Here is a 25,575-nt window from a genome sequence, read left to right on the forward strand (position 1 = left end):
TTATTTTATTTATTTATTATTGTAGAAGCTTATTTAATCTGATTTTTAAAAAAAATTTTTTTCCTTTTAAGAATTACTTAGGCAAGCTGAAGTGGGAAAATGGTAAGAAGTTTTTACTGGGAATTAGGGAGAGAAAAATAAGTACTTTTGGAGTAAAATAAAACAGGAAGGTTAGAATGTGGCAATGGGAGGTAGGTGGAAAAGTCCAGTGGGAGGAGTTATCAATGCAATTATAAGCTTCTTAAAGGCACAGCACTGTGTTTCATTCAAGCCCAGTGTGTTACGTATGATAAATGCTCAACAAATATTTTAAAAGTTGGTTGGCAAAAGGTAGGAGGAAGGGGCCAAGGACTATGTGCCAGTGGCAAACCCTCTGCCAGAGAAAGGTGAACCTGTACCTTCTAAGTCTTCTTCCTCCTATCTGTAACTGTTGCCTCTGTCTTCATCTTGAGAATCCAGAGTATTGTAATTATTTGGAAACATATGTCTTGTAATTTCTAGGTCTACTCAAATATTCTTTAGCTTAAGTATCCAGATTTTTAAATTTGAATAATATCACTAGATTAATAATAGTTAGCTCTACATTGTAGTTTTTCTTTGTTCTGTTCACTTATCTTTAAATTTTTAAACTTTTTATTATGGAGAATTTAATACCTACACAGAAGTAGATAGAACAGTGTAATGAGTCTCCAGGTACTCATCACCCAGCCCTAACAACCATCAACCCATGATCAAGCCTGCCCCATCTACGTCCATATCTTCCTCCTTCCCCATTATTTTGAAACCAATTCAGATATATTTTATCTGTAAAATTTTCAGTATACAACTAAAAGGTAAGGACTCTTTTTTTTTTTTATATTTTATTTTTTTATTTGACAGACCGAGATCACAAGAAGGCAGAGAGGCAGGCAGAGAGAGAGAGGAAGGAAGCAGGCTCCCTGCTGAGCAGAGAGCCCAATGCTGGGCTCAATCCCAGGACTTTGGGATCATGACCCAATCCGAAGGCAGAGGCTTGAACCCACTGAGCCACCCAGGTGCCCCGGGACTCTTTAACATAACCAAAATACCATTATTGTACCTTAAAAATAATAATTCTTTAATATTATCAAACATCCAGGAAGTGTTCAAATTTTCAGTCATTTCCTACCTGTCACATTTTTTAAAGTTAGTTTGTTTGAGTGAAGATCCAAAGTGGTTTACAAGTTGTAATTGGTTGACATGTCTTTAAGTCTCTTAATTTATAGATTCCCCTTCAATCTCTGTTTTTACCTCCTGCATTTTATTTGTTGAAGAAACCAAATTGGTTTGTTCAACAGAGTTTCCCACAATCTGGACTTTAGTAATTGTATCACTATGGTGTCGTTTGACATACTCCTCTATCTTCTCTATTTCCTGTAAATTAGTTTTTGGATCTAGATGATGTTATGTATAAATAGATATTGCTGTTAATTAACCTGGAAATCAAAACATTATTTATAGTATTGTATCTGTGACAAAGAATGCATTGTGAGTTTTTTTTTTAATAAGATTTTATGTATTAATTTGAGAGAGAGAGAGTGCATGAGAGAGCACAAGCCAGGGAGAAGGGCAAAAGGAGAGGGAGAAGCAGACTACCTGCTGAACAGGGAGCCTGATGCAGGGCTCAAATCCAGAACCCCACGACCTGAGCTAAATGCAGACACTTAACCAACTGAATCTCCCAGGTGCCCCGCATTGGGTGTTCTAATCAGTTAATTTGGGGACTTGATTATTTTATTCATATAGTGCATGGGGAGCTAGCTAATATAGTAGTGCTAAAATAAATTTTAACCCTATTTTCAAAAATGTCCCAAGATGAGAATATATCTAGAAAGAGGAGTTTTTCTTACATAATAAAAAGGAGTCGTCCTAGAGATTAGAAGATTTTTACACGAGATAAAGTGAACAGTGGAGGTGCTAAAATGACTTTTCTAATCCAAATTCCCTTTATACTTAAAATAATGTTTCTAAATAATCTTTCAAAGTTTTAGAACTAGAGCACTATTTTAATTTTTTTTAAGGTGTTTTATTTTACTCTTTCAGTGATTATAAAACATTTGCGTTACACTTTTGCTAAGTTAGGCCTATTCAGTGTTTTTCTTAGAATACCTTCATTCACACATTCAACAGATATTTATGGAGTGATCCCTACTTGCCAGCCCTTGGGGTAGGCAATGGGAAATGAAGTTGTAATGAAAATAAATTTGGTCCCTGTTCTCACAGAACCTCCTAGATTAATATGTTGAAAAATCTCTCTCTTTTTTTCCCCCATAAATTCATGTCAAATTGAGTTAAGGTAAATAGTGAAGAAAGAAGATTATTTCTTCACATGAAGTCGAGAAGTAGACAAGGCATTGTTAGATTCAGAGGCTTAAATGTCAACAAGATTTCATCATTTTCCCTTTCTTTTTTTTTTTTTTTAAAGATTTTTATTTATTTATTTGACAGAGAGTCATTTTCCCTTTCTTGACTTTCCTTTTCTCTATATTGGCTTTATTTTTACAAAACCTCTCCCTCATTTATGGCCTTGATAGTTCCAGGCTAACCTCTTTCAATTTCAAGTCCAACAAGAAGAGTGCTTTACTCTCCACAGTGATTCCAACAGAAGTCTCAGCATCAGGTCTCATGTGTCAAGATTAAGTTGAGTGTATTTAGTTTGTCGGGGAGGATGAGTCAACCTCATCTAAACCTCTTGGTTACTGAGAATAATGGAGAGAATGGTCCCCAAAGGAGAACCAGGGTATGTTTACCAGAGACGAGCATTTGATTCAGGGGAGACAAAAACCAACACATTTCCACTATGGTTTATCCTTTGGCTGTTTACTACCATACTGTACTAGTTATCTTTTTTTTTTGTTGCATAATAAATCACCCTAAAACTTAATGGCTTAAAATAACAACATTTGTTATTTCTCAGTTTCTGTGGGTCAGGAATCCAGGCATGGTTTAGAGAGGTTTTCTGGCTTAGAATCTTTCATAAGGCTACAATCAAGGTGTTGGCTAGGGCTTTAGTCACATCTGAAGGCTCCACTAAGGGAGGATTTGCTTCTAGGCTCACTGACATGGTTGTTGGCAGAATTCTGTTTATGATGATCTGTTGAACTGAAGGATTCAGTTTCTTGTTGACTGAAGGCCACTTTCAGTTCCTTATATGTTGGCTTTCCAAAGGGCAGCTGAAAATTTGGCAGCTTGCTTTATCAGAGCAAGCAAGTGAAAAGGGCCAGAGTGAGTATAAGCAAGACTTAAGTCACAGAGTCACAGTTTTTTATGCCCTGAACTAAGAAGTGACACCTCATCATTTTTACCATATTCTGTTCACTGAAAGCAGACTGCTAGATCCAATCCACACACAAGTGGAGAGACATATCCATGAACGTGAATAACAGAAGGTGGAGAGCACTGAGAGCCACTTCACCAGCCCATTTATGTAACTAATGCAGCTATTCTGTATGCAGTTGAAACCAAGCCCATCCCGCCCTAAAAGAAAATAGCTTAGATTCATCCACTTATTCCATCCAGTTCTAAATCTCTGGTCTGGAAAACTATAACTAAATGTGAATTTTATTTATTCTTCTTCCTCTCCACTACCCACCCCCCGCCCCAATATTGCTAACCTGCAGTGATGGGAAAACAGGATGACTGTGTTGAAAACAATTTGGAAAAGAGGAGAGGGAAAACAACACATTGTTATTACCAGGTCCATAGCTAAAATCTAGCTGGCCAGGAATATACTGAGAACTCTTTTTCTTTGCAGTAGAGTTAGCTGCTTGGTTAATTTGGCAATCCTGGTGAGCTTTTCTGGGAAGATCTCCCACTTGGGAGCATTCCCTTTCTGGGGACTGTACATTAAGCAGCACTTAGTTTCGTTGTAAGGGGTGGGGGCATGGATTGTCATAGGGACTAAACAATCACATATTTTTGTGTGTGTTTGCCTGGTTTGGAGTTTCACAATTTCCTTAGAAACTTAGTAGACTGTTGGTTGGTTTGTTTTTTATTAATACAGAAACCAGGGATCATGTTGAGTCCAAATTGTTAAATATAGAGCTGGACCTGGCAGTTGCTACCTGGCAATAGGCTTCATTTTTACCTGTCTCCCTGGACCTCAGCTTTTCTGTGTATGGTAACCTGGAGTGAGAAGTTTTCTTCCTCTGTCCTTTGCCTTCAGGCTGAATCTTAGTGGATGATGCTTTCTGAAAGAAATAGCTGATGTTTTTGTTAGGAAGAAATGCCTAGAAGGGAGAGAGTACTGGTGAAGGAGATGAAGCATTTCCCAGGTCTCCTCTTTACCCTTTTTTTCTCTCCTGCTCCTCTCAGTTTAGCAAGGGGCACAATTTTGGCTTTTCATAGCTGGCATAATTCAAGATTGCGTTTTAGTCACTCTATCTTTTGTAAAGATAAGAATTAATAATAGAGTGATTTTGAGGATTAAATGAAATGATATATGTAAAACAAAAATAAATGGTAAGTATTGCTATGATTATATCTATGTATAGGATTAAATGAATATTCTGGAAATGTAGAAACAGAATTTTTGGGTTTATGTCAGTCTGAGTAGTCTAAATATTGTGGTCAGGTAGAAGTATTAGGTGATACAAATATCAAGAGGCTAATCTTGGAAATGCCCTAAATTGAACAGAGTAAATGGGTGCATTTAAAAAAATCTCTCCCTCTCTCTCTGCCCCTCCCCCCCAATAAGTAAATAAACTGAGTAAATAAATCTTTAAAAATAAAAATAAGTAAGTAAATAAATCTTTAAATCTTCAAAGAAAATAAATATTCAGCACAGTACATTTCTGATGTGAGATTTAACATAGTTTTGAAATTATAACCACAATTGTCAGGGTGTTTTGTTATTATGGCTGACATGTTTTATTCCTTTTTTAATTCTAGTGTTCTAGATTCACAAAAAAGCAAGTCCCCCCCATTGGATGCTTTAGGCAAATATGAATTTTAAGAAACCTATTTGTAGTTGAATAATGGCATAGGCTTATACAATTGTACTGTTAAATATTGAAATTCCCCAAACTGGTATTAACACCTAGTTTGTTTCACTGTGTATCATGTTGCTATAAAGAAACTACCATATAACTTCCTTTAAAAACTTTCATTCCATTCCATTAGCTTTAAAATGTTTTTAAGAGAGGATGGTATTATGGGCTTTTAAAAAAGTTTGTAGATTTCTGGTTAAGATGGTATCATTAAGTTCACACTAGGGAGAGGGACTTACCTGTGACTCCAAAGAGATTAATAATATATGAAATACATGTATTTTTAAATAGATTTATCTCAGGACACCTGGGTGGCTCAGTCAGTTAAGCCTCTACTTTTGACTCAGGTCATGATCCTAGGGCCCTGGGATCAAGTCCCTCATTGGGCTCCTTGCTTGGTGGGGAGCCTGCTTTTCCCTCTACCTCTGCCTGCCTTTCCCCCTGCTTGTGCTCGCTCTTTCTCTCTCTCTCTCTGGCAAATAAATAAATAAAATCTTAAAAAATAAAATAAAAATAAAAAGACTTTTCTGGACTCAAAAACAAGGTAAACATCTCTGTGCAACAGAAATGGAACAAAAATGGAGAGTGTGGAGTGAAGTCTCTGACCTGCTGGACTCCTGGTCCAGAAGCAGAGTGGAAAAGGCAGGGAGGAGAGTGGCTCTGCTAGCTAATGGAACTAAAAGTACTTGAACCTGATTTAGGCCTGATTTAGGTCTCTTTAAAATCAGAGCATGGGGATCTGCAAGGTAGTTGTCTTCTCCCCTTCATGAAAGACCTCAAAAAGCCTTGGATTTAAATAAAGAGAGACTTGCAGAGATGCCTCCTGCAGTCGTGGCCTGCTTGGTTCTAGGCGACCCATTCTCTTAGCCCTGGGGTTGTGTAGTATACAACCTGCAGTATGCATCCATGGCTTTGCAGACACAACTCAGCCTTTTTACTGAAAGCCCTCTTCATATTTTTGTTTCAAGTCAAAATTGGCTGATTCCTGAGAGCAGTGTTTCTTCTACAGACTTCTCAAGTAGAAGAGTTTTTCCCCTTTATGCCAGGTATTACTGGGTCTAGAGATTGAGTGGATGTCTTCCTTATCCTTCATTGCTGATTTCAGGCCACAATAATTTCTTCTTCCCTGAACAACACCAATCCTTTGAAGCACCTATGATCAGAGTACTCCCCCTTTTGCAGTCATTTCCCCTACTCACTGAAGAGTGAAGCAAACATATCAGTGTCTTTTTCTTTAATGTAGTCCAACATTGCTGTTTTGTAGTAAGACTTTTTAAAAGTGTCCAAAAGATTAAACTATTTATTTTATCATAACCATAGTAGCATTTCACATTTCTCTAGTTGTTTACTCAATATATCTTTCTATGATAACAGGTCCCACTTCTCCAGTTATTTTCTGAATACATACTTTATATGGTTGATTTGTTAATGTCAGGAAACAAAGTCTCACTTTGCATTTAGTTGATTTGTGTCTTCAGTCTTTTTAAATCTGAAACAATTTCTTCTCTTTCTTATTTGCTTAAGAAGCCAGGTGGTTTGTTCTGCTGAATTCTTCACTTTTTCCCGTTTGCTTTCCTATGGTGTGATTCCACTTAACGTGTTCATCTAACCCCTGTATTTCCTGTAAACTGGTTATTAGATTTAGAGCCTTGATAAGGATAAAGAACACTTCGTAATCAATGCTGTGGACTTCCTGTTGCATCACATCAAGAGACAACATATGTCACCTTAGCTCTCTTTTAGTGATGCTATGGTTAATATGTTCAGGTATTGTGAGTCTTGGTTCATCAATCATTAAAAAAAGTCTGAAGAGTTCTTTAGGCTTTTACTTTAATATTTTTAGCAGCCATTGATAATACTTGTCTAGAACCATATTTCACTGGGATTTGCAAAATGGTTATCTTGTAATTCTACCATTCCTAACACATTTATTAGCTAAAGTTCTTCCGTGAGACACTGCCTTTTCAACCATTTGGTTACTCTGAGGTGAAATAGATACGAAGTTATTTTCTGTATTTACCAATTTTCAAATAATGAGTTGATTTCCCCATGAATGTTGTTGTTGATGATGATGTTGTCATTATAAACTTGCAGATTTTAATATTTTAGAGAACCATTATTTAATGCTCAAATGGTCCCATCTTTGGCCTATCTTACCATATATATATATATATATATATATATATACACACACACACACACACACACATACACATATATATTAAACTATATCCCAAAATACAGTTTAAAATAACAGCATCAATTAATATGTTATGAGTAGTGTTTTGGGTTTCTTGCTTTGTTTCTGTAACATAAACAAATCCATATATCACAGGTAGGGCCCATCCCCAACTCCTCAGCTCCTATTATTTCTGTGCCTAGCAAGCACCCCAGAAGCTGCCCCATCGCAAGGTGATGATGGACAGCAAGATGGCATCTGCTGGCAGGGTCATTCCAGTAGTCAAGCTACATACTCCATTAATATGGTACTCTGACAGAAGAGACAATCGTAAACCCAGTGTATCAGAAGTTTCAGATCAGCAGGACTACCATTTCACTCTTCTTCAATTTCAAGCATTCTAAAGGGAGTAAATCACCAGATTTGCATGCATCAGGGTCCACCAGACACTGCAGAAATAATGAAAATATTACCTCAGAAATACAGAAAGAAGCTTGTATCTCAAGAAGAAATTGAATTTATCCAACATGGAGGTCCAGAATAATCACTAACAGTATGGCTGCTGTTTGTCATCAGACAAAAGAATGGTCTTTACAATAAAGGACTTCTAATGTGGCACATGAAAATTTATACAATAAACAACTTGAATAAATAGTATGTAAAAAAATAAAATATTGGAAATTTAGATACTTGTATCTCCCAGTGTAGGTATCTTGGTCAGCTTCTCCATAAGCTTACCTAATTGTTTATATACTGATTTAAAGTATTCATTTAAGAAAAAAAAAATCCATATATCTTAATATCCTTCCCTTCATTAGATGAAAGGTTTTATACTGTACACATTGTTTTGCATCTTGCATTTTTCACCTTACACTATATCCTGGAGATCGCTCTATAGATCTTCTTTCTTTTTGGAGCTGTGTAGTATTCCACTTTGCGAGTATGCCATAGTTTATTCAGTCTATCCCTTACTGATAGACATTTGGACTGTTTCCAGTCTTTTGCTATTACCAATAGAGCTATAGATAGTTACAGCATTTCATGTGTGTGTTATTTCATGATTTTGCTTATTTGTCTTTGCAATAGAATTCTAGAAGTAAGATTGCTGGTCAAGGAATATATGTATATGTAATTTTGTTATCTATCATGGTGGTAGTTTTCTGGGGATGGGAGTTAAAGAGCAGATAATAAAAATATAATATGCCTTATAGGTATAAGTGCTTTGAAGAAGTACTTAAAAGAAGTTTGGCTTTATCTTTTTAACTTTTTTCCATACCCTTTCTATAGTTGTCACATTTTATTTAGAAAGATGATAACATTTTGAGGGAAATTTTTAAAAATTCTAACTTCTAGGTACAATTAATCTGTTTTTCTCTACTTCCACCTTTTACTACAATGTCCGACCCATTCTGGTATTGACAAGAGATTAGATAAATTTAGCTTGCTCAATGTTTTTCTTAATTTGTTGCAGATACTTTATCAACTTCAGGGTTGTAAGTAGATACTGCCAAGGGTTAAAATCCTTGCGAACTTTATTCTGTTACTTTTATAATGGTTTGACTATCATAAGTAAAATTTTTATTTGTTTGTTGGTACTTAGCTTCCTTATATATTATGTCTATGTTTTAACATATGGAAATACTTGTGCCCCTCTGTGCAGCTTGACTTCTTCACTGTGCAGCTGTGCAGCTTTACTAATACCAACCACTCCATTTTGATTTTTTAAAATTATTATATCGCTTTTTATAAGAACTTAAATTTTAAAGTAAGACCTAGCCCTAAAAAGAGACATTCTTACTGTTTGGATAGGAATCATATAGTCTCTTCCCAACTCCTATATGCCATATATATTATTTACTATATCTCAGTGTTACAGCATTTTTCACCTTATTTCTCCATTGCTACATTGACATTCAGATTGGCTTTCAGGTTAGAAATCTACATTTCTAAGAAGTTTTTTTAATGTCTTTCTTTTGTTAGTTGACTTTTATATAAACCAAGTATGTTGTCTTATGGCTAGTTCCTACTGAACTCTTTTATATGATTAGGTAATCTAGAGTGCATTGAATTTTATGCTTCAAAATCTTGCTAACTTACGTAATTAAAATGCTGATGTATTTTAATGTTGTTTGTTGGTATTTCATTTTTCCTTGTTTAGGTTCGCAATGTTCTTAATGATGCAGTGGATTTACTGGAATTCCGTGATAGAGTCATTAAAGCATCTTTGAACTACGCACACTTAGTTGTTTCAACGTCTCTTCAGTGTTATGTGTTCTCGTAAGCATCTTGCATTTCTTAAAACTTCAGAGTTTTGTCTGTGATGAGGAAATTTATTTTCAGCCTTTCCTATCAACGTGGTTTGGTTCTAAATTTAATTTTCTTAAAACCTCGCTTATCCTAACTTACTCCCAATCAAGAAGTGATTTTAAAATGAGCTATAACCAATGAAAATAAATCTAATAAAGTTGTGCATCAGAGATTAATAATCATTTTTATAATAGAAAATACTTTCTCTGAGAGTGTTTACTCTTTCTTTACTCACAGTCCTAAGGAATTTAGTATAACTTGATTTCAAAGTTCGGAGGAACAGCTGATAAGCATTGGGAAAAGGACCCACCTAGCCACTGGAAGAGAGGGAACAGCTAGCAGCCTGACAACAGGCTAAAAGATGTTCAATAGAGACACAAGGAGGTATTCAGGCTTAGTGTTCTAGCCTAGGGTAATCATGGATGTTCATACTGAAGATACAGAGTTGCCAGAGATGATCAAGGAAAATATATTCAATCTGCTTTTTAGAAAGCAGGGAATAATTTCAGTACACCCAAGAAACTTGTGCTTAAAACAAATATACTTGGTATTTTCAAAATCTAACTTAGTATGTGCTGATGAATGTTGAACTAGCTTTCCGGAAACAAACAAACCTGATTTTTCAGTGTTTGCCTGTTTCTGTAATGTAAATACTTCTACCAAGGCTGATTTCAGGATACCAGTATGATGTCACTGAAAGCAGAATTGAAAAGAGATGCACAGTAGCGAGCTATTATATAGAATTGCCACCGTATAGAAACAACAGATGTAAATAATCTCAAGTGCATAGATAATAGTAAAATGTAGTAAGATCATCTGGAAGTAATAGGTTTGGAGCACTTATCTTTGTTTTGAATATAATTTGCTTAATGATAAGTTTATATAATTTAATTTTAAATAATAGCTCTGTTAAACAGTTGGCTTTCAGAATTCCTGAAAATATACCAGTTGGTAGAAGCTGGCTCTAAGCATGCCCCCAGCTGACTTCTCAACTATCCAGGAAACTCAAGTCACCACTATGTTAACTTCCTGAGTTGTGAATAGTTAAGGATTGTTTTTTACATTCTGTGCTTATAACATCATGTGATTATAGTTTAATCATTGAATATAAAATTGAAGATAAGGACTACATGTGTCTTATTCACAACTGTACACCCAGTGTCCAGCACTATACTGTGTTCACCATGTATAGGTACTTAATAAAAAAAAATTCTTGGATGAATAAATGAATCAAAAAACAAAGTATAGTGGTATCTTGGATTCCTAAGCCCAGTAGTACACAACACAAAGGTATCCAATATGATTAACAGCAATACTTACTACAACTATATATTAAAAACTCTCACTCGGGACACCTGGGTGGCTCAGTTGGTTAAGCTGCTGTCCTCGGCTTGGGTCATGATCCCAGGGTCCTGGGATCGAGTCCCACATCGGGCTCCTTGCTCAGTGGTGAGCCTGCTTCTCTCTTTGCCTCTGCCTGCTGCTCTGCCTGCTTGTGTTCCTCTCTCTCTCTCTGACAAATACATAAAATCTTTTAAAAAAAAATTAAAAAAAAAAAAAAACCTCTCACTCACTATATGTAAATCTGCTACTAATCAGAATCTGCAACTTAGGACAGCAGTCAAGAATGAAATGGAAGAAGCAGAGAAGAGAGGGGATAAAGAAATAGGTGGCTCAATTTAAGTTATAATATAACTTAAGCTAATATAATTTAATATAAGAAAATTTTTTCTCATATGAATGAGAAGGAGCAACAATAAGACTCGGGAAAGTCAAGAAAGATACCAAGTTAAGTAGTTGCTATATAGGGGAGAGATTATAGAATATGAAGAAATTTCACAATCACTTAGTGCACATAGTCATTTGAATAATTAATTTTCATGGAGTTGAGGAAAAATAGAGAAGATCTCTTCAATTGAGGGTTTGTTTGAAGAAAGGTAGGGCTCTTAACCATCCCAAATGATGGGTTTATTCTGCTAGTTTTAGTGGCAATGATGTAATGTTTGAATCCATAGGATTAGTATCATGTGTTACTTGTATTAGAAAAACTGCTTTTTAAAATACTGAAGAAAAGTTTGGCAGTTATGATTTAATTTTTTTTGTCACTCTACTTTTCATATATTAGTTAATATGTGGCAAAATATAAGACTGCTTTTCTTCTTTTCTGACTTAGACATGCCTTCCCTCTCTTGTCAAGACATTTACTAAGGTACAAAATTATTTATTAAAGTGAAATACCAGGTAGTGGGAATGAGGTAGTGCTGAGACCTGTCATCACCAAAATACATTTCATTAAATTAAAAAACCTACTAGCATTTTTATTTTATTTATTTATATATTAAAGATTTTGTTTTTAAGTAAACTCTAAACCCAATGTGGGGTTCAGCCTCAAACTCTGAGATCAAGAATCATATCCTCTACTGACTGAGCCAGCCAGGGGCTTCAGAACACCTACTAGTATTTTAAATAACAACTATTGTTTATTGAGCACTATTATACTGTCTTTATGGTCATGGTCTAATTTACCCCGGGTGTTGAGTATTATTATTATTTCCGTTTTACAGGATGAAGAAACTAAAGGATATACAGAGTATTTAAGTAACTTACCCTAGGTCAAATTACTAAACTTCCTTACTAAAGGAAGAGCTGGGGTTTGACCACCAGTTCTTGATAACTGTTACCCCTTTTTATTAATAAAAATATAATTTTTATTTTTTTAATTTTTTTAAAGATTTTATTTATTTATTTGACAGAGAGAGATCACAAGTAGGCAGAGAGGCAGGCAGAGAGAGAGGAAGGGAAGCAGGCTCCCTGCTGAGCGGAGAGCCCGATGTGGGACTCGATCCCAGGACCCTGAGATCATGACCTGAGCCGAAGGCAGTGGTTTAACACACTGAGCCACCCAGGCGCCGCTAAAAATATAATTTTTAAAACAAGCATGTAAGCAATATAGTGTTTTATATGAAAAGAAGTTCCAGAAAAAGTAAATAATACATAAGAGTTCTATGTTAAATTTTCATTTGATTTTTCAAATAATTTTTTAGAATTTAGAATTCAAATTTTTAGAAAATTGCTCTATTCATCAGTGTGGCTTAGGGCAGACATATATATCCCAGTTGTCATAAATACCAGATATTTTGCAGGGGGACATTTAAAAAACTTCACAATCAGGCACCTGGGTGGCTCAGTCAGTTAAGCAGCTGCCTTCAGCTCAGGTCATTATCCCAGGACCCTGGGATGGAGCCCTGTATCGGGCTTCCTGCTCAATGCAGAGTCTGCATCTCCCTCTGCCTGCCACTCTGCTTTCTTGTGCTCTCTACCTTTCTGTCAAATAAATAAATAAAATCTTAAAAAAAACAACAAACCTCACAGTCACTATTATCAAAGACAGAAGGTTAATTCTAATGACTACATAAATGAAACATGCTATGATATCTTTTCTAAAGTACAAAGCACATATCTTTATCATACCTGTGAACACCAGGCTTACTAATTATTTGTAGTTTATTCATTGTTTTGCTTTGTGCATGCATTTACTTATTGAAATGCATTTACTTACTGGCATTAGCCAGTATTAATTTCCCATCAGTGTGCCCACTTACTGCAGCCTTCCCCTTCCCACACTTTCTGGATCTGAATATGAGGTTTAATCTGATTTAAAGAATTGGTTTCATGAAAATAATTGAGAGGAATTCAGAATATATAAGAGTAATAAAACATTTTAAACTGTGAAATTTTGATGACTTGGGGTGGGTTTTCAGTTTGTAAATGTTCTCTCCCTCTTACCTATCCTTGAATCATATTACACTGTAGAAACCAGAGGAGTTATTTGTTCATTTATTTATCCATTCATTCAAGAAGCATGGTCATAACTTACATTTGTACAGTATTTTAGTTTACAGAATGCTTCACAGAAAAATTCATTTGGACCAACAGTAACATTGGGAGACCTGCAGGAAAAATGCTCATATTCATTATTGTTATTATAGTTTCTGTTTGTTCAAGATCTACTATATAAAAGGCAGTTAGCTAGGCACTTTAGGTGAGTTGCCATTATCTTAATTTTACAAATAAGGAAACTGATTCTTAGAAGATTAAGCTGATTAAGATCATATAGCCGACAGGTGGTGCAACCAGATCGCTAATCCTGATCTGGCTAGCCAAAAATGTGTCCTTTCTTCCCGGAGCCATACTATTACTTTATCAGATGAGAAACGTAAGATGACTTGCCCAAATCACAGAGCTAATAAATGACAGAATATGTACTTAGGATTCCTCAATTCACATATTGTGATATCTAGAATAAACATTTGTTGAACATTTACTATTGAATACTTATTGCTTACCCGGAGTTTGATTTCTAGTCAGGGATACAGACAGCCATGTAAGTGAATGATTTCAGAACAATGTGCCTAGTCCTATAATAGAAATATATACAGTTATGGTGAAACTGATAATACTTTTTAAAGTGAATACTTATCTATTTATTAAAGAGTATTTGGTTTTTTAAAAAGTTAATAAATATCCATTTTATTTATCTTTTAGTACGAAGAACTGGAATACGCCACTTATATTTGATCTTAAAGAAGGAACTGTTAGTTTAATTCTGCAGGCAGAAAGGTATTTGTTTATCATGTTTGGCTCTTGAATATGGGGTTAAAATATTTCAGATTGCAGTAAAGTACTCTTTAAAGCATGCACTTACAGAATGGTATATTAGTCATTTGGGATCAATCTGTTTTTATTTATTTTAAAGGAAAAGTGAGAATAAGCTATTAGGTCAGTGGTTCTGAAACTTGTTGGTCTGAGAATTTCTCTACCCTTTTTTTTTTTTTTTTTTTTTTTTTTTTAAGTGTAGAGCCCAGTATGGAGCTTGAACTCATGAGCCTTAGATCAAGACCTGAGCTGAGATCCAGATTCGGATGTTTAACTGGCCGAGCCACCCAAGCACCCCTCTTTACATTCTTAAAAAAGTTCTTGGAGGTTATATATAGGTTATATATCTCATCATTTACTATACTAAAAATTTAAATTGAGAAATATAAAAGGAATTAATTTATTAAGAATGATGAGACTAAATTTATTACAAGTAAATATCAAAGTAGTGATGTGAGAGAATGAGAGGGAAACGGGTGAGTTGGGGTGCCTGGGTGGCTCAGTTGGTTAAACTTCTTTTAGTATATGTGCTGCCGAAGCGAGCACTTGGTTAAACTTCTGACTTCAGCTTACGTCATGATCTCAGGGACCAAGCCCCAAGTTGAGCTCTGCACTCAGTGGGGAGTCTGCTTTTCCCTCTCCTTTTGTCCCTTCCCCCTCTTATGTCCCCTTCTCTCTCTTTCTCAAATAAATAAATAAAATCTTTAAAAAAAATAAAGAATGAAAGAAATGGGGGAATTACTATAAGGTCGTTTTGACCTCAGGATCCTTATTTTTTATAATGTTCAGTTCTTACTTTTGGTTTTAAATATTTGAAACACATTGATTTTATGAATCACTACATGAATGTGATCTGAAGTTTGAAAAATAATATTCTTTACCCACACCTTTGGTGTATGCAGGACCATGAAACTCCAGGCCAACAAACTGGAGTAAATTGGGAATAGCTATTCCTCAAGAACCCACACTTTTCCATGAAAACTATCATCAATCAGTCTATCGAGTACAGTGATATCCGATTGAATCAAAGGTCAGTCTTAGGAAGCTACAACCCAACAAAACCAGAAATAAAGTTTGAAAATAGAATCAGCAATTGCCTAAAATAGCTACCCATGAAATCTTTGCACTAAAACCATATATTTTATTCCTCATTCCTTTACTCACACCTAGGCAATCTCTTAATAGTGTTGTTACCAGGTTTTCTAACCCCCAGCTTTTATAAATAGCAAACCAGAAGAGGAATGCTGGTGGGCTGTGAGAGGCTGGCACAAGGATAAGAAGAAAAGTGACTGCCTGGTAAGGCAGCCTAGAGAAAACAAAAAGCACAGAACTGTATCGCTGAATAGCTTAATTATTCTGATGCACCGAGAGAGTCTCATGAGTACCAAAGCTGTCAGTTAAACAGTTACTGAAGAAGATAATCATCACATTGATGACCTTGAGAGTTGAAAAATTGTGTCAAATTTTGTCTCATTTATTTAGTGAAATTGAAATATATTATCTTGTAATACCATACATTTTTAAAACAAAGACATCTTTTCCACTTAAAAGATAAGATGTCAGCTATCTAAAAAACCATATTTCTGAAATTCTTTTTACTTGAACAGTGCCAAATAAATTTTATTTATACATTACTTATTAGTGTATTGAGTATGCTCTTAGTAAAGGCATATGTTAATGGCATAACTGATTAGGCAATTAAAGAATAATTTACTTACTGCCTAATGTTTGTCCTATTTCTACATTTAGAAATGTTTACCCTTGGAAACACAGTGTTACTCACAAGAATGTTAAAAGCTTACACAATGTCTTGTTCAGGAGAGAAAAAGTTTTTAGTATTGAAACAAAGAAAAAATATATACTAATATGATGTGTCACTTTGTCAACATTAGCAAATATTGTTTTCATACATTAATGTGTAAGGGCCAAACCCTTCAATTAAACTACATACCAGTACTCAAGTATTAATTTAATTAAAATGTATGTATTCATTTCCAAGGCAAGAAAGAACACTTAGCAATTTCTAAATCAAGAAATAGTTCTGAATCAAGGGTTTTACAGTTTTGAACATAAGATTTTAAAAAGTAATACTGCGTTCAGTGTCGAGGAATCAGGCATTTCAGTATGGCAGTAATATGAGTGTAAATTATTAAAACCTTTTAAAGGGCAATTTAAAAATACATAATAAAAATTTATAAGTATATGCCCTTTGAGCCAATTATTATATTTCTAGAAGTTATACTAAGGAAATAAGTAAGATAGACATACAGAGATATGTATATACATTCTTTAAAATGTGTATAGATATTCTTTAAAACAATGTTTATAGTCATTCTTTAAAACAATGAATAATTTGAAATAAATGTCCATCAGGAATGAGTTAATAAAATAAAATTATAATATATCTATACTTTGTCCTAAATTACCTCTGTAGAGAGAGGATTGCTAGAGATCTTTTGCTTTTGCTTTATTGTTTGAATTGTTTTTTACAATGCCATAAATTTTCAAAGGAAAAAAAATTAGATTTTTCCAAAGAATAAACTTTTTCTCCTGTATAAAAATGAAAATATAGTAAGCTTCTATTTGAGAATGTATTTTTATTCTTTTTTTTTAGACATTTTCTTCTTGTAGATGGTGGTGGTATCTATTTATATTCTTATGAAGGCCGCTTCATTTCTTCTCCAAAATTTCCTGGAATGAGAACAGATATTCTGAATGCACAGACTGTGTCTCTGAGTAATGATACCATTGCAATAAAAGACAAAGCTGATGAAAAAAGTAAGTGCATTTTTATAATTTTCCATGAAATTTGTTAACAGTGTAAAATTTCCTCAAATTAGCTTTTATTTTCTCATCTACTAATATGTTAACTTTATATGAAAGAATTATGAGCTTCCTAATTCGTCCTAAGTGTGAATTAATTAAAGAACTAGAGTCATATTATACCCAATTGATTGATAGACATTGTGACGACATCAAAGCTTATTGGTAAGGAATAAATCCTTATATATTTAGTAGCTGTTCGTAGAGAGATTGAGTTCAAATTTGTGAGTCCTAGAAATGTTTGTTAATTTTTAAATTTAGTGATTTTTTTAAAATGTTCCCTTTTTCTTCATTAGGTATCATAGTAAATACTGTGCTTCATTGTACTGTGTATTTTACTTATATATACTTATATTTTTAGAAATATTTTTAAATTTATTTTAAATTACTGAATTAGAAGACAGTTATGAATAATTTAAGATTTTCATATAAAAATAAAGACTACATATTTGTAAATTGATATAAGTATGTAAGGTGTTTTGGAATTCCATCATACAGAGACACCATTTTATTGGGGCATTGCTATATCACAGCAACACCATCCAATATCGAGTACTTGCCACATACCAGGTATTTTTCTAGAAGTTGAGGATACAACAGTGAATAAGACACACAAATGAACATACAAGTATGTAATGGGTTGTCAGCTAATGATATGTGTTGTGGAGAAAATGCAGGAAGAGGGTATAATAGAGTATGTTGGAGGTGGGACAGGACAGGGAATGACTATAGGACAAGTAAGTGCAAGGGTTCTGAGATGGGAATAACTGGCATGTAAAAGGAACTGCCAGAAGTCCTAGGTCAAGGTAGAGTGTGGGAGGAGAGGACAGAGAGAAAGATCATGTAAAAATTTGGCCGTGGTAAGGATATTGGCATGAAAGAGACAGAAAGAAGAAGAAAGCATAGTATTCTACATTTTTATCCTGGATGAATAAGATAGAAGACGGGGAAGGAGGAAGGTTAGAGGAAGTCCACATACGGAGTTCTATTTTGGTCACAGTAAGTTTAAATGCTTCTTGAACATTCAAGCAGGAATGGAGAGTAAACAATAAGATAGACAAGGCCAGATCTCAGGAGAGAGTTGGGGACTAGAAATATAAACTGAGAGTCACTGGTGTACAGATGCTGCCATGGCACTGAATGAAATCGCCTAGGAAATGAATATAGGCAGAGAAAAGGACCAAAGCCTGAGCGCATCAATATTTAGAGATGGGTGAGAGGAAGTAGAGCCAATGAGATAAGAGAGAGAGTGAGTTATCCCTAAATCTTAGTGGAAAAATATTAAATAATTATTTTTCCCTATTGATACATATTGCTAAACATTTGTTTGTCACTGTGATGTGTTATTAAAAGAAAAAAGAACTGACCTGAAGGGTAATTTTGTTAGTCCATGCTATGAAAGACCTAATTCAGGAGCTACTGTCCCGCTGTTTAATTTTCAGTATTTTCAGGTAACATCATGTCTCATGCTGGTAGAAATATAATCCTCCTAAATAGATCTTTTATCTCTTCATGCCTTAGACCTTCTCTGACAGAGGACATTTGGTGATTGCTTTGTTTTCTGAAGGACTTCCTTTCTGGCTAAAAAAGAGAATCAAATAAGATACTATCTGGTTAGCAGACGCATTTAAGATGGCTAAGTAATTGTTGATAATAATAATTTGGAAGACAGAGTTTTGTCTTCAGTAAACTTAAATTTAAAAATCCTAGTGATCTCCCTGATATGAGGAAGTGGTGATGCAACATGGGGGCTTAAGTGGGTAGGAGAAGAATAAATGAAACAAGATGGAATTGGGAGGGAGACAAACCATAAGTAACTCTTAATCTCACAAAACAAACTGAGGGTTGCTGGGGGGAGGGGGTTTGGGAGAAGGGGGTGGGATTATGGACATTGGGGAGGGTATGTGCTTTGGTGAGTGCTGTGAAGTGTGTAAACCTGGTGATTCACAGACCTGTACCCCTGGGGATAAAAATATATGTTTATAAAAAAAAAAAAATCCTAGTGATCATCATGAGTTAGTTGTCTTTACTTCTCTTGTTCAACACCACAGATTTCAGATAGAGGCTATATAATAAAGTGTATGTTTCCTACTAAATATACCTTATTCTGAATTTTTCTATATTTAATTCACATCTGAAACGTTATTTGTTAATTCTTTGATAATTCATAGAATTTTAGAGCTAGAAAGAATTATCTACATTTTCAGAAAGAAGGGTTTATCTGCCAATAAATTATGTTTTACTTTAATTTTGATTGTTGAAGATGATCGTGCAATTCTGTTTTACTGTAAACAGAAACTCAAAAATACCTGAATAAAATTATTGTTGTCAACTGATATAAAATGAGCAGGAACATATTTTTCATATGTTCCTTTTAAAAGAAACTAGTATTCATTGATGGCTAAATAGAGGTATATGCTAACAGTAGAAAATAAATTGAAGTGCATAGAATCATTAACCTATGAAATGTTCCTTCAAGTGGGGGGACCATTCCATATGAAACCAATGGTGCCTTCCTAATTTGGGAGCTCCTTTATAAGTAGGATTCTTGCACTGAGTACAGTATTCTACCACTTTGGGTGACCAATTAAGTATAGAGGTACTAGTGCTTTGGGCTTCCTTCTCCTTAAACACTTGCACAGATACGCTATGATATTAGTGTGGGTGGCTATTTGGAACAAATATCTGGGTATGGGGAGAGAAGTTAGAGAGCAGTTTCTTATGTTTAGAAGCAGCTCTTTCAGGCTGGCAGCTCCTTGGTTCTTTCTACCAGTGTTTGCTACATATTAACACTAAATACAGATCCAAGCCTCCCATAGTTCGTGGCCACTTACAGTTAGGTATAGAAAGAAGTAGACAAATCTATCCCTATACCTCCATCTCTTTATAATATGTGCAATCAGCAAAAGGATGGAATGCTTTTATCTTTAAAAAAGCTTCTCAAAAAAACAAAGAGGCAACCCACGGAATGGGAGAAGATATTTGCAAATGACAATACAGACAAAAGGTTTATATCCAGGATCTATAATGAACTCCTCAAACTCAACACACACAAAACAGACAAGCATATCAAAAAATGGGCAGAAGATATGAACAGAGACTTCTCCAGTGAAGACATACAAGTGGCTATCAGACACATGAAAAAATGTTCATCATCCCTAGCCATCAGGGAGATTCAAATTAAAACCACATTGAGATATCACCTTACACCAGTTAGAATGGCCAAAATTAACAAGACAGGAAACAGCATGTGTTGGACGGGATGTGGACAAAGGGGAACCCTCTTCCACTGTTGGTGGGAATGCAAGTTGGTGCAGCCACTTTGGAGAACAGTGTGGAGATTCCTCAAGAAATTAAAAATAGAGCTTCCCTATGACCCTGCCATTGTACTCCCGGGTATTTACCCCAAAGATACAGATGTAATGAAAAGAAGGGCCATCTGTACCCCAATGTTTATAGCAGAATGGCCATGGTTGCCAAACTGTGGAAAGAACCAAGATGCCCTTCAACGGACGAATGGATAAGGAAGATGTGGTCCATATACATTATGGAGTATTATGCCTCTATCAGAAAGGATGAATACCCAACTTTTGTAGCAACATGGACGGGACTGGAAGAGATTATGCTGAGTGAAATAAGTCAAGCAGAGAGAGTCAATTATCATATGGTTTCACTTATTTGTGGAGTACAACAAATAGCATGGAGGACATGGGGAGTTAGAGAGGAAAAGGGAGTTGGGGGAAGTTGGAAGGGGAGGTGAACCATGAGAGACTATGGACTCTCAAAAACAATCTGACTGGTTGGAATTGACGGGTGGGTGAGAGCTTGGGGTACCAGGTGGCGGGTATTATAGAGGGCACGGATTGCATGGAGCACTGGGTGTGGTAAAAAAATAATGAATACTGTTATGCCGAAAATTTAAAAAAAAAAAAAAAAGCTTCTGGTTTTGGGGCTCCTGTGGCTCCATTGCTTAAGCGTCTGACTCTTGATTTCAGCTCAGGTCATGATCTCAGGGTTGTCAGATTGAGCCCTGCCTCAGGCTCCGTGCTCAGCACGAAGTCTGCTTGAGATTCTCTCTCACTCCCTCTGCCCCGCTCCACACTCAGCGTACTCTCTCTCTCTAAAATAAGTAATGTTAGCCAGTATTTTTTTCCTATGTGGCCTTTATTATGTTGAGTTATTTTCCTTCTAAACTTACTTCATTGAGAGCTTATTATGAATGGATGTTGTAGTTTGTCAATGCTTTTTCTGCATCTATTGAAATGATCATAGAGTTTCTATTCTCTCTCTTGTTAATGTGGTTTCCATCGATTGATTTGCAAATATTGAGCCACCCTGACATCCCTGGAATACATCCCACTTGATTGTGGTGAATAATTTTTTTAATGTATTGTTGGATTCAGTTTGCCAATATTTTGTTGAGGAATTTTGCATCTATGTTCATCAGAGATATTGGCTTGTACTCTTTTTTGGTAATGTCTTTGTCTGTTTTTGGTATCAAGATAATGCTGAACTGATAGAGTCAATTTGGAATCTTTTCTTCGTCTTCTATTTTTTCTTAATTGTTCGAGAAGAATAGGTATTAACAACCTTTAAATGTTTGGTAGAATTTACCTGTGAAGCCATCTGGTCCTGGACTTTTGGTTTGGGGGAGTTTTTTGATTACTGATTCAAGTTTATTAATAAGTTTATTTAATAAGTTTATTCAAGTTTTCTCTTTCTTCCAGCTTTAGTTTTGGGAGGTTATATGTTTCTAGGAATTGATCCTCTCTTCTAGGTTGTTCTAGGTTGTCCAATCTTTGACATATAATTTTTCGTAATATTCTCTAATAATCTTTGTATTTCTGTAGTGTCACTTGTTATTTCTCTTTCATTTCTGATTTATTTCAATCTTCTCTTTCTTTCTTTCTTTTTTTTTTTTTTTATGAGTCTGGCTAAAGTTTTATCAATTTTGTTGATCTTTTCAAAGAACCAGTTCCTGGTTTCATCGGTCTGTTCCATTGTTTTGTTTTTTTTAGACTCTATTTCATATATTTATTCTCTAATCTTTATTATTTCTGTCCTTCTACAGGCTTTGGGCTTTGCTCATTTATTTTTTTCCTAGCTCCTTTCTATGTCAGGTTAGGTTGTTTGAGATTTTTCTTGCTTCTTGAGGTAGGCCTATACTGTTACAATCTTACCCCTTAGGACAGTTTTTTTGCATCCCAAAGATTTTGACCATTGTATTTTCAGTTGTCTCTATGTATTTTTTTATTTTCTCTTTGACTTCTTGGTTGACTCATTCATTAATTATTTAGTTACATGCTATTTAACCTCCATTTCTTGGTGTTCTTTCCAGATTTTTTTTCTTCTGATCAATTTCTAGTTTTATATCATTGTCATTGGAAAAGATGCATGATATGATTTCAGTCCTGTTTAATTTGTTGAGACTTGTTTTGTAGCTTAACATATGATCTATTCTGGAGAATGTTCCATGAGCACTTGAAAAGAATGTGTATTCTGCTGTTTTTTTGGATGGAATCTTCTGAATATATCTGTTATATTCATCAGGTTCAATATGTTGTTCAAAGCTACTGTTACTTTGTTGATTTTCTGTCTGGATGATCTATCCATTAATGTAAGTGGGGTATTAAAGTCCCCCACTATTATTGTATTACTATCAATTTTTTCTTTGTGTCTGTTAATAGCTGCTTTATGTAGTGAGTGCTCCCAGGTTAGGTGCATGAATATTTACAACTTTTAAAAATATTTACAATTGTTATATCTTCTTGTTGGATTGTTCCCTTTATCATTATGTAATAATGTAGCATATGTAGCATAATGTAGTAATGTATGTAGTAATGTCTCTTTGTCTCTTGTTACAGTCTTTTTAAAAAAGGTCTATTTTGTTTGATATAAGTGTTGCTACCCCAGCTTTCTTTTCACTTCCTTTTTCATCATAAATTTTTTTCCATCTCTTCACTTTCAATGTGCATGTGTCTTTAGGTCTGAAATGAGTGCCTTGTTGGCTTCACCTTTCTATTTATTTCATTTTTTTAATTTTTAAAGGTTTATTAATTTTTTTAAGGGAGAGAGAGAGCACAAGGTGGAGGGGCAGAGGGAGAAGGAGAGAGAATCCCAAGCAGACCCTACACTGAGTGCAGAGACCAAAGCAGGGCTCGATCTCATGAACCATGAGAGCAGGACCTGTGCCAAAACTAAGAGTCAGATGCTTAACCACTGCACCACCCAGGTGTTCCTTGGCTTCACCTTTTTAGGTATCTGGTATACTTGAGCTAAGAAGTAATATCAGTTTTAAAATTTATTTATTTCTTTGAAACTAAATATAATACTGTATGCTAACTATACTTGAAAAACAAATAATATCAGCTTTTGCTTGGAGACTCTTTTGAAGCATTAATGAAATATTGGTTTTCCTCCATTGCATACCCATTTAGTCATTCTTTTATTCTCAGATACTATTTCTCCTTCTCTCCATTTATAAAGAACTAGTGGGCTGTCTCTACTACTGGGCAGGATAGCTGCATTCACATTTAACCTGATATTTACCAGCTGGAGTGGAAGCACAACCCATTACCTCAGGTCCTTGGAAATTCTGACCTCAAAGTTGAAAGTACAGATAGTTTCATGCCTCGGAATCATTTCTGCTTCTGATAATTGTAGTTGTAACCTTGGTCCTGAGACCGTTGTATCTAGTAAAAAAAAGAAATTTGAGGTGATATGGGAAAGAAAGGAAAAAGTATAGCCATCATACCAGCATTCTCCTTTTGTGGGAATAACTGCATAGTCATGCTAGCATCTTCCTCACCCCCTATTCCTTATTTCCACTGAAACTGCAGAGGAATTTAGTGTGAACATACCCTTTGCTCCCTTCATGTTGAGTGTCAGTACCCACTCATGAAGTCTTGTAAGCTAGTTCTTCATGCCTATATTACCTTTTTCCCCATTTAAAAATACCATTGTTTTCATTGCCCATTCTAATTCTTTGCCAAACTATTACTCTCAAAAAGGGTCTCTCAAAAAGGGTGTCTGCCCATTGTTGGGCTGTAGAGTGTGTTCCTTGGTCTGAAGAAATGTGACTCAGTGGTCCAGATCAGTGCAATACCTTCTACTCCGGTTCTTCCATAGTACTCTGAACCTTTGCCTCTACCACCGGGTAAGCAAAGCTCAGCCCAGAGTCAGTGTCCATTTCTGTCAGGACCCACTTGTAGTCCCCATTGCTCCAGGCATCAGTCGGACTTGCCGCTGTGCCCAACGACTCCCTGCCGAGCAACCTCCCCATGGCCATCTGCAGTCCCTAAATCTCTCTTGTTGGCAGACAACAGTTCTTGTTGGCATTTTGTGCCTCCACAGATGCAAAAGGAATATGTCTAGAGTCAACCCCTCTTGCATTGTTTCAGTCCACTCACTTGATTAACCCAGTGGCTACCTCAAGTGGCACACCTGGGTGTCTGCTCACCATTTGTAAACATCTTCTGATGCTGGAAGAGGGTTCTTCTGATGGGCATTGACATGGCCTGTTTGAATGCACCACCCTTCAGATTTCCACAGTGATTTCCATATGGCCATGCCCTGGAAGAGCACCCGGTTCGTAGTCCTGTCTTCCACCGCCCATTCACCACACCGTATGGCCAAGCCATTCCAGTGCCTGTGAGTAGGTCAAAATCCAGACATATGGGTAAACAGCATGCAGTGCAGCTCACTGACCAATTTGTTTTTACCTTTTGTGATCCGAGTGGTGGCCTTCCAAACCCAGTGTCTTGTGTTCCTATTGGGAGAGCAGTTCAACAGTTGGTCTGTTGAGAGCTGTTAACAGGCTCTGTGCGAGTGATGCTAGAATCCTGCAGGTCCTCACATGGTTCCAGAGTCAATCCTGGGGCAGACAGGCTACCTGCTCATGAACATGCTGTGGAACTCTGTGTGTTGCCCTGATGGCGTGTTCCTGCTCAGACCATTTCTGGTCTATCACAGAATCTCCTGGGCGCTACCTTCCTCTTAGAGCATTTCTCTGACATCACCCAAGATAATCCTTATTTTATGTTTTTCAGTCAGAGGCAGTTTCACTTAGTGTCTGGTAGCAAACTAGTCATTGCTCCTCCAAATGGAAATTGTCTTGTATGGAGTTCCAGTAGCTATCACTGGGACGTGCTCCCACACCCCTCCAGTCTACACTCCACAGAGACTGCTGTACAGAGAACGTATCTTTATTAGCACTCCAGCTTCTGTTTGGTACCATTTGGTATAAGACCTCTATGTTTGGGCAGTCCCATGGGTTCCCATTTTGTATGTCTAGTTAATATTGTTGGAGAGGTGAGTTTTTCATGCCTTTTGTTTTATAATATTTGATAGGGGAAACATTCCCCAGCTAGGCACAATATCAGTCCTTATAGCCCATACAGGTAAAAGAGACACAACTGCTTCATATGAAGCTTCTTCAAGTGTACTTTCATTTAAATGTTCATCTTAATCCATTAGTTCTTCTATTCTCTTATCTCTCAATCTAATTGACTACCAGTAGGACTTTGCCAACAGGTTTTAGTTTTACAGCACTAGGTAGTGGAAGGATTCCTCAGTCAGACACAATACCCAATCCCATTAACATTC

At 35.8% G+C, this 25,575-nt stretch overlaps 1 protein-coding gene and 1 pseudogene across 8 annotated transcripts in view; both read left to right on the forward strand.

The window, feature by feature from the left end:
* Positions 1-25,575, forward strand: part of IFT80 (intraflagellar transport 80) — a 108,077-nt gene that overhangs the window by 58,553 nt on the left and 23,949 nt on the right. For all 8 annotated transcript variants that reach the window (XM_032342780.1, XM_032342771.1, XM_032342760.1 and 5 more), the window contains 3 exons: positions 9,344-9,462; positions 14,038-14,112; positions 16,763-16,926. In XM_032342780.1, the coding sequence (XP_032198671.1) occupies positions 9,344-9,462; positions 14,038-14,112; positions 16,763-16,926 (358 nt within the window). The remainder of the gene's footprint in view (positions 1-9,343; positions 9,463-14,037; positions 14,113-16,762; positions 16,927-25,575) is intronic.
* LOC116590687 lies at positions 7,254-8,489 on the forward strand (annotated as a pseudogene).

The sequence above is a fragment of the Mustela erminea genome, chromosome 1 (assembly GCF_009829155.1).
Source record: "Mustela erminea isolate mMusErm1 chromosome 1, mMusErm1.Pri, whole genome shotgun sequence".
Lineage (NCBI taxonomy): Eukaryota > Metazoa > Chordata > Mammalia > Carnivora > Mustelidae > Mustela > Mustela erminea.